Source organism: Lipophrys pholis, assembly GCF_963383615.2.
Source record: "Lipophrys pholis genome assembly, chromosome: 1".
Lineage (NCBI taxonomy): Eukaryota > Metazoa > Chordata > Actinopteri > Blenniiformes > Blenniidae > Lipophrys > Lipophrys pholis.
Window position 1 is genome coordinate 41,076,469 of NC_137635.1, and position 19,660 is coordinate 41,096,128.

Consider the following 19,660-nt stretch of genomic DNA (forward strand, 5'->3'; position numbering starts at 1 on the left):
CCCACCCCCAACCCCCACCCCCCCACCCCCTTCTCTCCCTTTCTATTTGCCCCGTGCATTTATTTGGTGGAACATGATTTTGTTTCTCTATGTTTGCTCACACTGAATACAGACAACACTAACTCTTGATCTGAATGCTTTGTTCAGTGGTAACGTCCAACCACCTCCCAGATCACCTCTGTTCTTTACTCTTGAAGTGTGTTTTGCATAAAGTCATTCCATTTGCAGCTTTCGGTTTATGTTGATGTTGGTTGACAAAACTCCGGGCCTGTGGCCAGAATCTTAAAGGAATAGTTTGACATTTTGGGAAAGAGGCTTATGCGTTTCTTGCTGAGAGGTAGATGAGAAGATCGATTCCGCTCTCATGTCTGTGTAGTAAATCTGCAGCTGAAGGCGGAAACCGCATAGCTAACTTTAGCCTAGCTTAGTGCAGAAAGTCTTAAAATCAGCCTCTCAAGTTAACCAGTTAAAACAAAACTAACAGATCAATCTTGTTTAACTAATCCCCAGATCCCCAAAAAAGTGAATTTGATGTTTCATTTGGGTATTCAATATTATTTTCTTGGCCGGATAAGAAAAATAAAGACAAAAACATATTTGTATGGAAAACAAACAAACACAGATATAAAGTGTTAATTGGTATGTTAGTGAATGACGCCTGCTCTTTCTTCTGGTACTGATGTACAAGCGAACCAGTCACTGCCTCCAGCTGACTGTGCAGATCCTGAGAAACGAAGCAATCTTCTCATCTTATCCTGAATATGACAGCAGCTCAGTGTATCTCCACAAATGTCACGCTACTCTTTTAATTTGAGATCCATGTCGGCACTTTTTTTTTTACATCACCGTTCAAAGGAAATCATAGCACATTTGAAGACTTCTCTTAAGGATCTCAAGCAAATATTTTGACCTCTAGGTCTATTTTCTCTCCAAGAGGTGGATCATCCCATCGCTGAGGTTGAATCAAAACCTCTTAGCTACGACCTCCACATTGCCTTGAATTATTGCCTGACCTGTTATACTTGTGCTCTTTCCTCTTCCCACCTCACTTTTTCTTTCTCTTTTCATCTTCCCCATTTCTCTTTCCCATGCACCATTTTTTTTTTTCTTTTTACAATCCTCATATTTCCGATCTCATTTCTTTTCCCTCCTGACGCCATCCTCGCTCCCTTGTGCTTTAATTTATTCTTGTCATGTTTCACTACCTCTATCTCTCTTTTATATGCCCACATCTCTGCTCTCTCTTTCTCTCCCACTCTCTCTCCATGCTTTTCTTTCCCTCTCTTGTTTTCTTTTCATATCATTATTCTGTGCACCTCTACACCTTGCCCACTACTTCTGTTCTGTAGTACATAGTGTTTGAGGCTGGACACGAACCCCTCCGTGGCCCCCAGTCAGAGGAGAGCGTTTATCAGGTACAAAGACAAGCATTGCCCCCCCCCCCCCCCCTCCTCCTCCCCCTTCACCCTTTCTCTACCCTGTGATAGATGACAGTAGCAACAATAGTAACAGTATGGCTTTGTTGCACTTCTTAGTGAAGTTACAAAGTACATATTGTTTTTGGAATAAGGATCCAATGAGGTTTTCAAAGAAGTAGATCAAACAAATGTGGCAAAAAAAAAAAAACCTATAAGGGAAACAACCAGTTGGAGCTGTGGGATATGTTCTGAAAGAGGTGCCGTTGATTTTAAAGCTATAAAATAGCTAAAGTTATCCTGAATAGCTTCAACCAGGTGATTTAAAAACGCCCATAGCTGCCATGGTGTGAGCAAGTGTCGCGAATACTACAGCCAACGTGCTCAGTATCTGCTTGGTTAGAAAAGAGCTGGTCTTGTTTCACAACTGGGATATTTTTAACAATAAAACTCAGGTAAATTTTGCATTGCTTGCACAATAAAAAGCCGTTCAGTATTGTGGCGGTTTAATGCAGCAGCAGTGAGTTATTACTGATCCAATACTGTGTAAGAGAGTAAACAGTGAATAATGAGAATGATGTCAATGAGGGTAAATTGCACAGCATTACATGCATGTGTCAGTTCTTGGGAAACACTTTTGTTTTCGGAGGCTAATTAACCCCAGCATGGGAATGGCAGACTAACAACAAAACCTAATTAACTAGCTGACTATATATAGTTTAGTACCAGTTTTAAAAATAGGACAGCCTTAAAAAAAAAAAAAAGGCTGAAGCTCAATCAATATAAATGTGGTGATATTTAAAATGTAACACCTTTATTTGTAGGGTCTAAAACAGCGATGAGTGGAGTCAAGGTCAGTTGTTTAGTCTGAATAACTCACCCGCAGCCTGTATACCATGCGCCTTTTATACTTCCAACACTCTGACCTTTTGGTTTTAGACCATTTGAAGAAGCAGTTAGGACTCCAGGGGCCTATCGTACGGTTTAATCCCAACCCTCCCCTCTCTCTCTCTCTCTCTCTCTCTCTCTCTCTCTCTCTCTCTCTCTCTCTCTCTCTCTCTCTCTCTCTCTCTCTCTCTCCCCCCCCCTCCTCCTTCTCCTCCTCCTCCTCCTCTTTTTGCCTCTCTGTATCTTGCCTTCCTCTGAAGATGAAAGATGCAGAGAGAGAGAGAGAGAGAGAGAGAGAGAGATTAATCACTTGCCATGCCATTTGATCTCAGAGTGAAACAAGATCAATAGACTTGGGGAAAACGTAACCAAAGTTAACCAGTTGAGGGGGCGATAGAAGAGGCAGGCAGCAAGGTTAAGAGCAACAGATAGCTCAGTTGAATGTGTGAGAAATAAACGGAAAAGGAAGGCCAGACCTGAGGCTTTTTTTTTTTCATATTGTCAGACAAACCAGTTGAGACATACTGTTGCAGAATAACAATAAGCTTTCTTAATACTCACAGAACCGGCACGCACCTTCGTCAAGCATTGTTTGCAATCAATATTGATTTAAGCAGAATTGATTCGGCACCACAGCTGTAGAATTTCCTTGATCCCATTTGGTTAAAGGATGAAATTACAACCGAAAAATGACCTAGATGGAAATTGATTTAACCAGCTTATCCTATTTTAATAGACTTGTTTAAGTTATTGGAGGTTTCTGTTTTTAAATCGCCTGCCAGTACAGCTAAAGCAGTACAAAGGTGTTGCTCTGTCACTTACGTTTCAATCAACGTCCAATCCAATGCAGGTCCCAACCAGTCAGCAGAAGGAAGGGATCTATGATGTCCCAAAACGCCATTTCATGACTGTAGGTGTTTTTATTTTTATTCTTTGTTTCTTTATTCTTCTACTTGCAAACCTCTCCTGAACATCCTCTTGAAGGAAGTGCCCTAAGCCCCCGTTGACAGCATCCATTTACAATATTTCTCCAAACTGTATTTAATGGATTTCGTTGTGTGCCTCAGCCGGCTGGCTCTGACAAACCCTTACCGAGCCAAGGACAAGTCAGACAGGGGTCTATGTCTGCGCTCGCTCTCTGCAGTGATGATGAAACAAAGCTACATTGGTCATGCCAAGCCTGCTTGAAGAGTTAGGACTAATTGATTGCTCGACCAAAGTCATACATGTCAGCAATTTCACAGAGCATTAGAGGGGCAGGCCTCGTATCCAAAATCCAATTCTGCACAGAATCTGACGCACGTCACAAACAGATGGTCGAGACCAAAAAAAAAAGAGTCTGTTTGCCGGGTCCCACCTCACTGGTGCAGTGGACTACATAAACCAAGGGGTGGCTTTTCTGTCTTCCTCAGAGGATGAGGATGAGAGGTTTGTAGGTGGGGTGGGTGATGGGTTGAGCTGCATGCAGTGTAGTAGTAACAGCTACATACAGTCAAGGCCACCAAACACTCATAGAAGTATTTCATTTGTTTGTTTGTTTGTTTGTTTGTTTTTTTCAATTCATTTGGCCAGAAAACAAAATAAGAATCTTTATTTTTCATCAAAGTGAAACTATATTCCATCCCATCCTGAAAGGTTTTATAAGTTCTTCACCACCATGCAGTGAACACTTTGTTACATCTCTCCAAAGTGAAAAAAAATCGGTATTCATTTTGCCAAACTTTGTCCCAGAAAAAGATTTCCTCACAGCTGTTGGAAAAAAAAAAAACCCCAACCAAAGCAAAGTGCTTCTGTACACTTCACTGCGTGCTTGTTGCCCGGCATATCAGACAGATGAACTGTCCCGGCCCCGTTTGCTATCTCACCTGACCAGCCCATGCCAGTATAAGTAGCAGCGCTTCCATATCTCTAAGTGTTACTGCTTGTCTGTTCATTCAGTTGGAGCTTTTTGAGAGCCTCAAGCTCCCCTGATGTGTGTCAGTGCCTGCAGGGAGAGACCTCTGTGTACAATGTTTACTTTTTTTTTCTCTCTCTCTCTCTATCTCTCTCTCCAAATTCTGACTCATTTTGTGCCCCTCAATGGTTCTGAGGTGCAGTGCAAACTGTACGATCCGTTATGTCCCAGCTTATCAGAGGAGGACATAAACACCCTGTTAGCAGCAACACAGATTGCTGTGATTCGTCCCTTTTTTTGTCCTTTCTTTTTAACAGTGTCGTGTTCGTATATATGTTTATTTGTAGCATGCAAGTATCCTGTGTCTTCTGTGTGTTTTGTGCTTTTACAGTGATTCATTGTCTGCTTTTGCATGGCCCCAGAGACATTTCATGCGACTTAGTCATTCCATACTCTCTTCTATAGCTGTGTCCCCTCCCTTAAGTAGTCTGAGTGGAGGACAGAACAGGGGTCAAATCTTCCTATAGGCTGAGGTGGCCTCATTGTCTCGGTTGGGTGGTTCCAGGAGCTTCTTCTTTCATTCGATCCATCAAATAAACATAGTTCTCATTGTACGTATGTGCTCTCGGAGTAAAATCAGCATAATAAAGCAGGCCCGGCTCACTCAGAAGCCCCTTTTGATTGGCAGACATGAGAATACCTAATCAGAAAGTGTTTTATAGGACTGAATAGCCTTTTACCCACACAATTATAATGAACAACGAAAGATTCATTTTAGATCCATTTTCTGATAATGAAACCAGGGGATAGTTGTTTCTTGCCATCCACAGCACAAACTGCCTTTGTGAATAGATTTCACTCCCTGCACCTACCCATCCATGCAACCACCGCACTCTATTTGGAGATGAATTCAAGGTTTCATGACTGTGCAAGTCTCTTTGTCTCGATGTATCACTGGATTCTGTCTTTTTTCTCTCCCTCGTCCGGTGGTTCGTCTCGCAGAATATCAACCACTTTGATCTCTTTGGCGACATGTCCACTCCACCCTCGGTGAGTACGGTCGCACAGAACAAGGCCCCCTTTAAAGTTTGTAGAATTAGTGTGAGTTCCAGATATTGCTGTCATTTTTTTTTTTTACCTTGTCAGGTCATTTTATTAGGACATCCACAGAGGTTTAAATTACCTGAATATCTGACAGAGACTGCATATCAAAGATAATTTGCAGGGTGGTGACTTTTAGCTGACTTTGACAGTGGCGACGTTTCTGTGTGTGTGTGTGTGTGTGTGTGTGTGTGTGTGTGTGTGTGTGTGTGTGTGTGTGAGTGTGTGTGTGTGTGTGTGTGTGTGTGTGTGTGTGTGTGTGTGTGTGTGTGTGTGTGTGTGTGTGTGTGTGTGTGTGTGTGTGTGTGTGTGTGTGTGTGTGTGTGTGTGTGTGTGTGTGTGTGTGTGTGTGTGTTTCATCTCAGATGCCCCCATCACCTGCCAACACACTGGACCCAAGCAGGAGCAGCCGCCAGCAGCAGCAGCAGCACAACCCTGCTGAGCTGTATGCCCCCTTCAGCCCCACCTCCGTGCCGTCAGGTATCTAGCGCAGAGTGAAAAGCTTCATCTTCTCCACAATGCTAAACATAACAGAGGGAGTGGGGGGGGGGGGGGGGGGGGGGAGGGGGAACAAAAAACTGCTGATGGCGATGTGTTTCTTTGATGTTCAGTTTGTGAGAAAACCTTGCCAAGATTTAGCAGCGATGTGGATTTATCTGACCGCACACTGTGCAGCATTGTAATTATTCTGTAAAGCTGAGACGAGATACAATAGCGCGATGTTTCTTGAAGGACCACTGCAGTAGTTTTAATAAAACAACTGACATGGTGGTGTTTTTTTTCCCCAAAAAACATCCAAGAGTGTGCTAACAGCGGCCTGCCAAAGAGCAATGTTTTTTTAATGCGAGCAACAACAGAATCCACATCATTTCTTTCTCAATGTGTCTGTCCAAGATAACACCACTTATGAATTCTACGGGCCTCATACAAGAATGGTGTTGTATCCTTACACTCCACGTGCACGTTTTCCTGCTCTGCCTGTTTGTACGGATGCTCCCAGTTGGATTTAAACTTGTTGTTGCTGGCTTGTTTCAGCCTGATGAGTGCCACCTGTTCGTGCAGTACACATTTGAGAGATATCATCATAAGCATAATCTGCGTTCGCAATATTACAGCACTGTTCAATTTGTTTTGGGTCACATTTCATTCACAAAATAAGAGTAAATAATTAACATTGCAGCGTTTCAAGTCCTGCTCTTGGAAAGGATGTAGGCGTGGGTGTTATTAGACTTTATCCAAGCACAATATCTTTAAGCTGTCTTGGGTTTTGTTTTATCCTATTTGTAGGACATTATGATTGTTTTAAGTTATCTACAGACAAGTTTTATTGTTTTCGAGGCTTTGACCTCGGTCGATGTCTTGGCACTATAGCAAAGATCGCTCTTCAAAACGGTCCCAACAATACATTAACATCAATCGCAGCATAAATTTGACAAAAGTGTCAATATTACAGTTTGCAGGGTCTCTTTTGCTGAGTTTGCATTTGGGATATTAGGCCCATAATCGCCCTCAGGCACTGTCAAGAAAAATCAGCATTTCTCATCTAAGCCTGTAAAAGATTTAGCATTCTGTCCTTAAATACCCTTTTTTTTCTGATTTACTTTAAGGTTGAGTAGCTGTCATTTTTTCTATATCACTTCGGGGATTAACTGTGCTTCAGTTTTGAAAATCTATGTTTTGACTTCACAATAACTGGAGACAAAATGCTCTCCCGAAAAATAAGCTTTAGGTGCTTTTCCTGCCTTGATATCTCTAAATCGTTCTCTTTCTCTCTCATTAAGGTTATATGACCATGGGTCCAGTGCAGGCGGCTCAGTGGGCTCAGCAGCCATTTCCTGCTCAGGCTCAGACTCTGGCCTTCCCGGTTCAGGGGCCCCTCCAGGTGGCTCAGGTACTTCCTGGTGGTCAGCCGGTCATCTGGAGCCAGGCCAACATTTTCCCCGCTACTCAGCAGCAGTGGGCAGCTATGGCGGCTTACATGCCGGCCCAGACGGTGGGCGTGGGGGGCCACGCCATCCCAGCTGCCATGCTACAAGGCCTGGTACCCATTACCACTATGTGCCCCCAAGCTTGCGACCTATCAGCCCCCTCTTCAGCCATAACCAGCCCCCAGCACACGGCCGACCCCACGGTGCTCCAAAGGCAGCTAAGCTTGGGGAAGGAAGGCCTCGATTCGGACGCAGGCGAGGGCCCCTCTACCTCGGGAGGAGCAGGAGCGGCGTCCTGTGCTGCGTCAGCAGCGGTGAGCAGGTGTGGGACCCCAGGCCTCATGAGTGTACCGGATACACTGGTTTGCACTCAGCTGCTCCCACCTCCAGCTGCTGCTCCCCAGGAAGAAGAAGGAAGCTGTAGTGACCTTGATCTCTCTCGGATGACCTTGAGCCCAGGTACATCCACGTCACCGTCTACTGAATCTCGTAAGTTTCCGCTTGTTGTTGTCCTGCATGAATTTAACTTAATAAACCGTTGTGCTTCATGTGAACAATTCTAAAAGTATTTTGATCCATCTTTCAGTCTTATGAGTGCCCTCGCTATCCGGATGTCTCTATCTTCTTTGTCAATTCATTACTTTTGATCACACAAGGCCATCTAAATCTCTGTTTAGTGCCAACATTGGATCTTTATGGTAGGTTATTAACAAAGACAGGATGAATTGCTGTAAAACTTTGATAAAAAAAAAATAGTGGCTCTGTGTCAAATTACATTACAATTTCATTTGTCTTCAAGTGGTAAATGTTAGAAAGTCCTCACAAAGGTAGGATTATGAACGCTGTACACTTTATTGTACACACTGCCTTCATCATCTGTCACATACTTTATATTGAAATACAGACATTAGTCTTGCATTAATGTTTTTGCAGACTTTTAAAGTTGCACTGTGAACATTAAGCAATCCCTTCATTATACTCTGAGTGATGTTGTTGAGTCACTTCAGTTCCTGTTTGTCCTTCACCAGGCTTTCAGAGTTTTGGCTGTTTCCGCTTCTTTTTTTGACTGGGAATGGCAGTAGTTCATTTTGCGTTCAGTGTGTAAATAGTGTAAGCCTGCTTATGACGTCAGCTGCATCTATTGTTCTGTAGCTTCTATAAGTGACTCAATGCCCTTTTTGAGGTTAAAATTGTATTTTAAGTCTGAAGTTAGAAAAACTTGATGATTTTGTTGTCTGTGGTTATTAATTTGTTGAGCATATTATTGGTTGTTTTGATTTGATTCATGTTGTTCTAATAAATTGATATCTTTTAAGAATTTAAACAATATAAAATAACAAAAAAGATTTTTTTAAAAACATGTCTATATTGTCTAATACTTGTATACCAGCAGATATTATGAGCACAAAGTAGCTCGAAGTGTAACCAATCAGAATGTCTCTTTGAAGGCCACACATGCTGGCAAACCTGAGAGACTACAGAGGCAGCTTTGTGCTATACAGCCAGTATGAATGTCCATGTGTTTGTATCAACCCTTCAATCCAAGCACATCAAATTATCATAAACTCTATCCTTGGAATCCAATGGTTTTATTTTTCTTCTGCACATTTATTTTACTATTACATTTTCATTGAACCATTCATAAAGTTATGAGGGAAAGCTGTTTGGTGGTGCTGGTAGCAATTCAAAGACATGAGAATGACAGCTCTCATTTCTTTTGTAAGATATCACACGCACAAAAAAGAAGCTTACCATTGAACCATTGATTCAGCTTGTCAGTGTGTTATATTTTTGACTTATCTAGTACTTCATTTTCTTTCTTTTTTTATCTAAAAATGTAAATAGTCAGGGAAATTTGTAGAGGAGAAAGTCTCTTTAGAAATGTAGTGAAGCGGAGTAAGAAAGTAATGAAATTTTCAACTGATATAAATGTAGCTCAAGATTTAAATGAATTTAAATACTTGAGGGAATGTAGTTAGGAATGTAGTCAGTGCACACCAATGATTTCAAGATGCAGACTTATTGCAGGTTATGCTGTTGTCTGCTATTTTAGTCCACAATATTGTTCCTTAGAAAGACGAGTAGAGTTTATGTGTGTATAAATACTTTGCTGACCTTTGACGGGACCAGTAAATTGTGCATTATTTGATAGTGTACGAAGAGCAGAACATTGAGTATGTTGGAAATGAAGCACAGAGGCAATGACAAGCAGTAAAAGGTCATGATCTAGATTTAAATGCACGACTTCTCTGTGTGAGTTATTTGTATTTCGACCTCAAAATAGGGTGGATTAGCATGAAACGCTAAACACTGCACATTGTTTACAAAGTTGAACTCCTTCTATATGTTCTCTAACTGTATCTCATGAATAATTGTCTGAATGCCTTTGCTATTCCCCTCCATGCAGCTTCCACCCCGGCCCCTCAGCAGAGCTCATCTTCAGACTGCCCCCCATCCCAGGCCAGTGACCCCCCCGCGGATCACTCGCCCGTTGACCCCGAGGGCAACGCCAGCAACGCCAAGGAGGAACAACCGGTCAGTTGTCGACCTCTCGGGTTCACGCATTGGTCAATAAGATTTATGGATTTCATTTCACAACTAACTGTCATGATGCTGCAATCCATTACTGCGGTATGAATGATCTCGTCTAAACCCTGTTACATGTAATTACACGGAAGAGAATGTCATGTGATTATTATGGCCAAACAGGATTGCCTTTACCCTTTTTAAAGAAAAATGTCAAGTCAATTTAACACGAAAGGTCGAGGGTGATTCAAGTGTCTTGATTAGATCATATGTAATAAGGCAAAATTGCATTTCAAGGTAATTATAGTTGCTCTTGTTTTTTTGACAGAAAATGTGGAAGGCTTTAGGGGCTGGTGAATTGTTGATATTGATTGGAGAAAAAAAAAAAAGCATTCTAAAGGAGAATATTGAACAGTGTTTCCTCTTTCAGACCTGTGCTGTTGGCAGGTCGGAGTCTCCTCTACCCTGTGGAACTCCTGATCCTCCACAGGATCAGGCGTGTCCACAGGAAGACAGCTAGAGAACAACACACACTGAGTGAGTATTACATTTTTCTTTTCTTTATAATTATTTCCCTATCTATCATCACCATTTACCCTCTTTATTCTCTCCCCACATCCTTGCACTATCTTTATGTTTAACTCTGAGCATATGCCTTGATTGTGTGTAAAATGGAATGGCCTGCTTTCAGTTTGAAGACAAAATTTGCTTTAGTCAAACATCTGTCATTCCACCTTTCTGCAACACGTCAAGCTGAGGAAGGTTCGACGTTGCCACCTGCTGATGAGATTTATAACTGCGCCACCGCATCTGAGCGATTTACTAAATGAGTTCTGTTTGTCCTTCAGGGGATGGAAGCTCTCAAGGCCTGGACAGAAACTCATGAAAAAAATAAATGAAAAAAAGAAAAGAAGAAGTGAGTGATGAGAGACTGTGAGCAGCAGCATCTCCCACAGCTGGATTACACAGATTTTTTTTTTTTTATTTTGTTTTGGGATTTCTGTTTCCAACATTTAAAGGATATTTTGGCAGTTCTGATATAAGCTGGCTATCCTGAATCTGCTTTCCTCCCGAGGCCACATCCTGTGCAATGCTGGACTTCTCAGCATGACGACCACACTTTGACTTGACGTCCAATCAATTAATCTTTTGACCAGGAAGTGACCTTTGACCAAAATCTACAGCAGGAGGCGGTTGCGTCCTCCTGGAATGGAATAACATGTTTGTACCTGTGAGGATTAAAAACAAACGCAAACATGGCGACACTGACGATGCAAGCTATTTTTGAGAAACTTTGAAGAGGAGCAGAGTCGTACTGTATGACCTTCGGTTTGTCAGCTGCCACCAGCAAAGACTGCACACAGCAGGTGGATTTGCCAAATGTTCTCATTGTGTTGCTCCACCAACTCGCCCATTTGCATGAACAGACCCGATGTGGATTCAGCGGACTTGCTGTGAGCAGAACTGTCCTTCCTTCTGGGCCTGGAACGGATCAAAAAAATTATGATTTGTTGGTTTTGTTTTCTGATTTTATAAGCTGTGAATTCTGAGTTGATGGCATCGAGTCATTCCAGATCGCAAGGTGACTCCGAGGCATCAATGTGGAAATCAAAATTTGCCAAACATCTATTTTGTAAATAAGAATCTTCCCAGTCCCCCATACCTGAGCCTCTGTGCCATAAGATAGCTCTCTGCCTCTTGAATGCCAACTACCTGTGTTTCTCTCAAGCAATGCCCCACCAGCACCTCCATTTTTGACGTCTGGACGTTTGTTTCGCTTTCGCAGACATTTCTCTTGCTTTTTTTTTATTTTTTATTTTTCAATCTCTGAAAGCGTCGTCTGTTTGGTCGGTGAGAAATGAACTGTGAATCTGTGTTACATGGTCATTCAAATAAAGCCTGCTGTTTCTGTCTCACTCAATCTGAACTTGAAAAGTGAAAGAAAATAAAGGGAAATAAAATAAATGAGTACTTTTAACGATAGGAGGCAGACTTTCCTGCATCTTTTGTTTTTGTTTTTTGATATTCTACATTTCCAGCTGAGGTCGCGTTGTTTACAATTTGCCTCTCTGAACCATATCTCTGTTTGGTTTCTTGAATAAGTGAGCTACATCGATTCTTTCTGATATGACATGGCTTAATAATCACAAGCTCAGAGACAGTAGAGTGCATTTCGATGCCTTATCAGGTTTATTTTTATTGTGTAGTCACTGTTCTTCTTGTCAGGTCATTGTATACAGTAAACAGGTCATTGTTGTAACAAAGCACTTAGGCATATTGTAGGTCTGCTCTGCTCCACTGAAGTGAAATGGTCCAAACGACTGGCAACTTTATATAATATGAACAATAGAGATATCACTATTAACTGCTAGACTTACAATAACGAATGGTAACTGTACCCCTGCTCGTGTGAGAAAAATGAGAAATAGTCCAAAAATATTTTGTAAATTTTATTTATGGAATTAAGAATTGTCATGAAAAAGAGAAAAAAAAAAAAAGGACTTTTGTACGTCTATGACTTTCCCCATACACTGTACCAATGCCACTGTTCAGTCACAAATAAAATATCATGTGATTCCCATTATTGAACTTGCTTTTATTTCCGTAGGTGCGCGGCGGCCAATTTGAGAACAGCCATTATGTTTTAAACCACATAAACAGCCAACAGAGGCTGCCCTACACACACAAATAGAGTAGAGGGGCCCGATGCAGACTGTCAAAAAGAGCTGGTTTATTCTGAGTCTTACTCGAACAGTATCGCTGCAATGATAATTTAACTTCTTACAAGTAATAGCAATACAGAACTTTTAGCAGCAAAATGCAGTGCTGGCATTTTCAAAATGATAAATCATGTTTAAGAATCCTCTCTCCATTGTTGCTGCTAGAAGTGGTGCTAGTTTTTGGTTTAAATAGTGTCATAAACACATTCAGCAGATACGTTTTAAGAGTGCTTGAATAATTTAAAGGAATGAAAGAAGAAAAGGTTCAGATCAGCCAATCCGGTTTTTTTTTTATTTATGTCTGGGCTTTTTCTCAAATATTTGTTTTTTGTTAAGATATTTGATCATTTAAAAATGTATTATCATGAAATTGTGTAATCATGCAGCATGTTTATGGTGAAAAATCACAATACTGTAAAGACAAATACACCAGAACTGTCCTGAATCGAAAGGATAAACATTTAAAGTGTTTTGAGATGAGTGAAGGGTGCTCAAAGAGACAAAAGTCAAGTTTAGACAGTGTAGTAGTACTGTCGCATTCCCTCTTACTGAGTCAGCTGAGTCATGTGATGGTGCCATTCTGGAAAACCCAAAGTTAGTGAACATGACCAAAGTTTAACGGTCTCTAGTACACAAACATCACTCAAACACACAAGTCTTTGCCAGACATTTTCTTCATGACCTCGTCTTGTATCCCTGCCAAGTTCCTGTTTCATGAAAAGCTTATTTTGTTTGTAAACGATTTTGTATCACATGTTATGGTGATGGACGGGACGTGTTGTGATAATTCAGCTCGAATTCCGTATGAAGACTGTTCAACTGTGTGTATTTGGCTTCTCCTCTGGCTTTAGCGGCAGCGGTGAGTTCATACTGAGGCCAGTATTGATCGTTGTGTGTTTACATTGAGAGCTGAGCAGTGTCTTCTCTCAGTTCGGAGTCAGTCCCAACACACAGCCATGCTTTCTGTGGCGATGCAGAGGAGTGCACTGGGGGATCACAGCAGACTACTACAGGTCACTCTGAGTTTTGTACTGCTGAGGTAAGAGATGCACTCCTCTCTTTCATTCTGTGGTTTGAACACTTCCAATATTTTCTTTTAATTCGCTGGTTGAGTTTAAAATTTGCTGAGATTAAATAATGTTAGTCGTTGGCTGTCAAAGAAGACCTGAGACCCATAATGCTCAAACCAAAAGTGACTGCACTCACGGTCTGTACAGATCCGCCTTAAATCAGTCTGTTCTTGTCTGTTTAAATGTTGTTGTTTCTCAGTAATGTTGCCAAAACAGCAGCAAGCAGCGAGCACCCTGGGATTCGCCAAGCTCTCTCGGTGGGTGATCAAGTGGTAGTTCACCCGGTGGACTGTGTTTTATCAGATTGGAGTACATGGTCACGCTGTGACATCTGTCAGAAAAAGAGTGTAAGTATGACAATGACATTCAGAGTGGGATGTGGCGCACTGAAACAGCAACATTTCTCTGAGCATAATTGTCTTGGTGTACTTGCATTCAACTTGAATTACAAGTTCACACTTTTCTCCTTGCAGTTTGGTTGGGGGTGTTTCTGTCTGGAGTCTGCATGTTCTTCCTGTGCTTTGCACTGGTTTGCTCCCACATTCCAAAAACACGCACTTAAGGCGAATTGGTGACTCTAAATTTCCTGCAGATGTAATTGCATACATGTGCAATAAGCTATTTATCACATCACAAAAGTTTGCACACATTAACAGAATCTTACACATTAAAATTCAAACACAAGCGGCTGCACTGATCCATATAATCGTTTGGTGAAACGGCTGATATCTCTTGGCAAAGATGTCTTTTGATTCACCAAGTCTCTTGACATATTTGGATTGTGGAAATGAGATTTAGTACCTGAACATAACCTACACTGGCTGACGGAGAACATGCAAACTCCTTCAGACAACTGCAACATTATGCTATATGGTTACTTTAATACACATTTAATAGGTAATCTCCACTAAACTACCATCCAAATTACACTTATACCACTGTGATGACTTGGTTACCATGACATGCAGTTATCATATAGTCAGATCATATTCAAATTTGTGAACGCTTGTGGAGCAACAACTAATTGTGATAATTATAAAGTATTCAACAGCCAGCATTTGTTTCTTTTAGATAGGAGGGCCCACAGTTGGCAAAAGGTCTCATTTGATGTACTCCAGTGCTCTATCTCATCTCCTTTACAAGGCGGCGGATTCATAACCTTGACATGACAAAGTGAAAACGGCTCACTAATGTGATTTCAGCTGTTACCAGTCCCTAGAGGCAGTTCGGAGCCATCTTTATTGGGTAATAGTGAGCCCTCCCCCGTGTTTCTGTGAGCGTTTATGTGTTTGTCTCCTTGAACCACGCAGTATCGCTATGCCAAGCTGGAGCAGCCATCTCAGTTCGGAGGGGAACCGTGCAAATTTTCTGACAGGGAGGAGAAGGTCTGTGACGTTCCTGCCCGCTACACTTGTGACAATGTTCCTCTGTGTGAGGGATTCCTCTGCGCCCAGACAGGTACACTCTCCCTACATCTGAATACTTCAGCATTGATTGCTGTCGTGGTATGATAACCAACGTTAAAACTCTTTTTTTTTTTTGTCTGAGTGAAACATCTTTGCATTGAGGAAGATTCTGAATTTGGTCCATTAAGTAACCTAATTATCTCCAGAACTCCAGAATAAACTCTCTTGTGTGATTTTGAGAACCCACAGAGTGAATGTTTGACACCCCCATATTGGCCTCAGTTAATTGGCTGATGACAGTTATTTCATACCGAGACTACGGAGAGTGATTTCCAACATTTTATTCACGAGATAGCAAACAAATGCGTTTTGATGAAAGGGGGTCAAACACTTCATGCGTGTCCTTCAGGTCGCTGTATCCATAGGACTCTGCAGTGTAATGGAGAGGATGACTGTGGCGACATGTCAGATGAAGCTGGCTGCAGGAAGGTTCCCAAACCCTGCAGTCAGGCGACCGAGGAGTACTGGGGAATTGAAAACCTTGCCAAAGGGTGAGTCATGTTTCCCTCAGCCTGTCTCTTAAAAGAGCCCATATTTTTCCTTTTTTTTTTTTTTAAGGTTTAAATATGTAAACATGCTGCTCTTTTCAAAGCAATCTGCTCTCTCTAATTCTGCTGCTGTCACTGTTGTGTCAGAATAAATATCTTGAACAGTAACCTGGAAGGAATGGTGCTCGATAACAGATACTATGCTGGAAGCTGCCTGCCTCATTACATCCAGGATGTCCGATACAGGAAGCCATATAACTTACAACAGTACACTTTACAGGTAAGACTGATAAAGAATTGTACGTTTATCTCATGAGATTTGATAAAGTACGTCATTTCCTTACTCACATTTTCATCACATCTGATGCAGGGGTGTCAAACTCAAACAGCAATTGGATTTCAAGTGGGACAAACGCACTAAAATGAAAGCATAAATAAGCGATGAGTAGAAATGTTTGGACAATTCCAAATGTTATTTATGGCTTTAATGCAAAGAGATCAAAATGATAAATTACAAAGTTCATATTCAATGGAATATCTTTTGAAAAATATCCTGAACAAGTCAAACATTTCCAACAAAAGTACCTGCAACTTTATGCCATATTTAATAATGCCTGTGGTACATAATACATTGAGCCAAGTCCTCCATTTGTAGCCCTTTATAGCCCTCAGTATGCATGTAATGGCACATTTACAGTGTGGCTTGCAATCAAATGTTACTTTGTCCAAAAGGCAGCTGCAGCTTTCATCGCTGCACCACTGATGCATCAGGTCAGGTCTCCATGTTGTGTTAGGTCTCTCTGTAAATGACTAGGAAACCACAGTTACCTTTATCAAAAAACATGCATCACCGTTTTTTCTAATTGTTTCTTTTAGTAACGCCACCCCGATGAATGATTATAATCTCAATCCAACATCCCACAATTACATATGTATAGCCCTAAGTGCCATGGTCATTAATTTCTTAAAACATTTGTGTTTTCCACAGACAAAAGGCTCATATGATTTTACCCTGCAGTCTTTTGAAACATACTCTGATTACATGGACTACACCATGAAGGAACGGATGACACAAACCATTGTCAGCTTTGGCTTTGCTATTCCAGGTGTATTTGAGTTTGGCTTCAACTTCAACAAAGCCAAAAACACCAGGTTCGTTCAGAAGATTCGAAGAGCCTCTGGCAAGGTGACATTTCAGAGACTGATGGTGCACCATTTAACACCGTACCAACCAGGCATGTTTTCACCTGATATTTCTGACCTGCCAGACCAACAGCTTTGTGAGAGCCAAAGCAGAACTGGAGCTGGCCCAGTATATGCTGAAGTCAGAAGATTTGATGCTTCACCCTGAGTTTCTGCAGCGCCTGCGCTCTCTGCCGCAGTCTTACGTTTATGGGGAGTACAGACAAATCTACAGAGACTATGGCACCCACTATGTCACTGAAGCAGTCCTTGGGGGAGACTATGAGCACACCATCATTTTGGACAAGGAGAAGCTTGAAAGGACAGGTAAAACTGATTAGACATATACTTTCCTATACAGTGCTAAGAAATTAAGTAAACGATTTTCAATCATATATATATATATATATATATATATATATATATATATATATATATATATATATATATATATATATATATATATATATATATATATGTTTTCTCTCTTTTTCTTGTCTGAAGATTATTCTTTGGAAGACTACAATTCCTGTATGCAGGCAGGCCTCAGGCTTGGGGTGAACATTTATGGAGTTTATGTGTCTGGCGGGGTTCAAGGTGGATCCTGTGACGGCTTCGTGAATGAGATGGGAGGTGAGGTTGCATGTACGAACAAATCTCTTTCACTTCCTCTGCTGCACGTCTGACAAATCAGCTGTTTCCATCCAGAGGATACAGTCCGCGGCAGTGTGGTGGAGGACTTTGTCGCTGTTGTAAAAGGAGGCAGCAGTGAATCCATCACTGCTTTGGTGTCTAAGAAGCTGCCAACCCCACCGCTGATGAGGTTATGGGGCGAGGGTGTGCGTTTCAACCCTGACTTTATTCGAAGAACAGTGAGTTTTTTCTGGATAAATGCTTTCTCATTATCTCACTTTGTCTCTATCTTTCTTCTCCACCACATTCTCTTGTGGCATCACTGCAATTACCACCTATTTCTGTTCCTCTTTTAAACTATTTCATCTCAATTTGAGGCTGTGATGAAGCTCTCCACAAGGAATATTCCCTGACTAATTGATGTGACCCCCATTGGCCCACTTTCACGGATACAAAGTACAGAATTTAGCTTATCAATGGAGAATTGAAATTCAAAGCTGTGGCAAATGACAAGTATGCCAAATAGATAGGCAACTCAGTACGGCCTCATTACTTTGCACTGGGCATTTCCAGTTGTACCCGTTCCAAACACATGTTGTATTTTATGATTTCATCAGACCCGCCCGCTGTATGAGTTGGTGACCTCCAGAGACTTCTCCCACCATGCCGCCCTGAAAAGAAATTTGAAGAGAGCCCTGTCAGAGTATCTGGCAGAAGCCAGCCCGTGTCGTTGTGCTCCTTGTCACAACAATGGAGTGGCTGTTTTGAGAGGTAATTCATCAAATATGACCATTTATGTTATTGAATCCCATTCTTTTCGTTCCACCTATATTGTTCATTATAAAAAAGAGCCTTGTGCTTTACTTTTTGATGTGTTTCCTAAAGAACATTTTGGGCTTTAAAGATTCAGAAAATTATGTCAAACGAAGACTATTTCTCATATTTTTCATATTATCATTTTTTTTTGAATGACATTGTCTTGTTTTGTAGGATCAATAGGTTTTCCCAAGTCACACTCTTGACCAGGACATTTATGGTATGAGGGACGAAAACTATGATCTGTTCAATTCTGGATGTAGACTATTTTAACAGAAGTGGACAGCATCTTCAAGAGCTGGCCTAGAAAGAAAAAAAAACAACATGTGGACTAAGAATGACTCATGGCTAATGACTGAGGTCACTAGTTTGGAAAAGGTTGATGTACGTGTATTACAAAACTGGCAGCTTCTAAGACTCAAATAGTGAGGTAAGCTGCACGAGCTAGTGACTTTGTTTAAGCAGATTTTCTACTGAATGGAGTTTGGACCAGGTTTGAAGCTAAAGTCAGCTCAGTACACATCATTTTGTATTGATATTTACTTTACCGTCCAGGGAAAACAGCGGCCTGCAAGACATTGAGGCTGATCTCAAAATACAAGCTATGATGCTGCACACACAGGGTAAAAGACAAACATGGAAAAAGTCACAAAGTATGAAACAGAAGATGAGGACAATAATACCCTATATCCCCTTTTTGATACATAGCTGTGTATTGCTTTTGAGGTTTTGGTTGAAAAGGGGAACGTTTCTCAATGGAATATTTGATAATCATTATAATATGTTCATTGATATAGTAAATATTGTGTTCTTTCTCAAAAGGCACGAGGTGTGACTGTGTGTGTCCTGTTGGTTACATTGGACGGGGCTGTGAAATCACACAACGACGAAAAGGTAAGTCAACCTAAATCCAAACAAAGAAAAAGAAACACTCCCATTTATTTTACTAATGTGCACCAATCCTGCTCTGAGCCTCAAGAGACATGACATACGGTTCCACTGTCCCTCTCTCACAGAAATAGCTATCGATGGCAGCTGGAGCTGTTGGGGATCGTGGTCATCCTGCAGCGGAAAGAAAATGACACGGAGTCGAGAGTGTAACAATCCGGCGCCGAGCAAGGGAGGCATGACCTGCAGAGGACTGCAGCAAGAATCCAATGAGTGCTTTTAGAAATGCATGTAGACAAACATTTAATAAAAACTCACAAGGCCTTTCTTGGGCAATATGTTCAGCTGTGGTTTATTTGTCTGTCAAATGGCTTGTGTGATATAAACGATCCATATCTACATTAAAAGAAAATTGATAAACACTGAAATGGGACATTTCCAATGAGTGTTTCAGAAGAAATATGGAACCATGTGTGTTAGCTTCTCTTCTATGCAACATTTAACTCCCATTTGCCAAAAGCACTGACTTGAATTCAGCTTCCGTTAACGCCAGATTTAACCTTCACTTTTAGGGAAATCTACAAAATGTCACATGCTGACACTCTGGTGCTTAATAAAAGAAAAGAAGAAAAAAAAAAGATTGCC

General features: G+C 41.3%; 2 protein-coding genes across 6 annotated transcripts in view; both read left to right on the forward strand.

Moving 5' to 3' along the window:
- Positions 1 to 12,335, forward strand: part of LOC308117988 (disabled homolog 1-like) — a 46,093-nt gene extending 33,758 nt beyond the window's left edge. For 2 of the 4 annotated variants that reach the window (XM_080477143.1, XM_080477142.1), the window contains 8 exons: positions 1,350 to 1,415; positions 3,154 to 3,213; positions 5,200 to 5,247; positions 5,664 to 5,778; positions 7,080 to 7,715; positions 9,634 to 9,761; positions 10,183 to 10,289; positions 10,601 to 12,335. In XM_080477143.1, coding sequence (XP_080333269.1) covers positions 1,350 to 1,415; positions 3,154 to 3,213; positions 5,200 to 5,247; positions 5,664 to 5,778; positions 7,080 to 7,715; positions 9,634 to 9,761; positions 10,183 to 10,272 — 1,143 coding nt within the window. In that variant the 3' untranslated portion in view covers positions 10,273 to 10,289; positions 10,601 to 12,335. The remainder of the gene's footprint in view (positions 1 to 1,349; positions 1,416 to 3,153; positions 3,214 to 5,199; positions 5,248 to 5,663; positions 5,779 to 7,079; positions 7,716 to 9,633; positions 9,762 to 10,182; positions 10,290 to 10,600) is intronic. The other 2 variants (XM_080477144.1, XM_080477145.1) reach the window with 1 other exon arrangement.
- A 778-nt stretch (positions 12,336 to 13,113) lies between these two features.
- On the forward strand, positions 13,114 to 19,627 carry c8b (complement component 8, beta polypeptide). 2 transcript variants are annotated; one of them, XM_080459398.1, is made up of 13 exons: positions 13,114 to 13,331; positions 13,403 to 13,511; positions 13,742 to 13,889; positions 14,853 to 15,000; positions 15,358 to 15,499; positions 15,644 to 15,776; positions 16,485 to 16,682; positions 16,765 to 17,005; positions 17,183 to 17,311; positions 17,387 to 17,550; positions 17,929 to 18,082; positions 18,950 to 19,021; positions 19,144 to 19,627. In XM_080459398.1, the coding sequence occupies exons 1-13, from the start codon at positions 13,277 to 13,279 to the stop codon at positions 19,296 to 19,298; spliced, it is 1,848 nt and encodes a 615-aa protein (XP_080315524.1). In that variant the 5' UTR covers positions 13,114 to 13,276; the 3' UTR covers positions 19,299 to 19,627. The 2 variants fall into 2 exon arrangements, with proteins under 2 accessions (XP_080315524.1, XP_080315525.1); XM_080459399.1 differs by having other exon boundaries at positions 13,323 to 13,331; positions 13,742 to 13,799; positions 19,144 to 19,439.
- Positions 19,628 to 19,660: the final 33 nt, after the last annotated feature.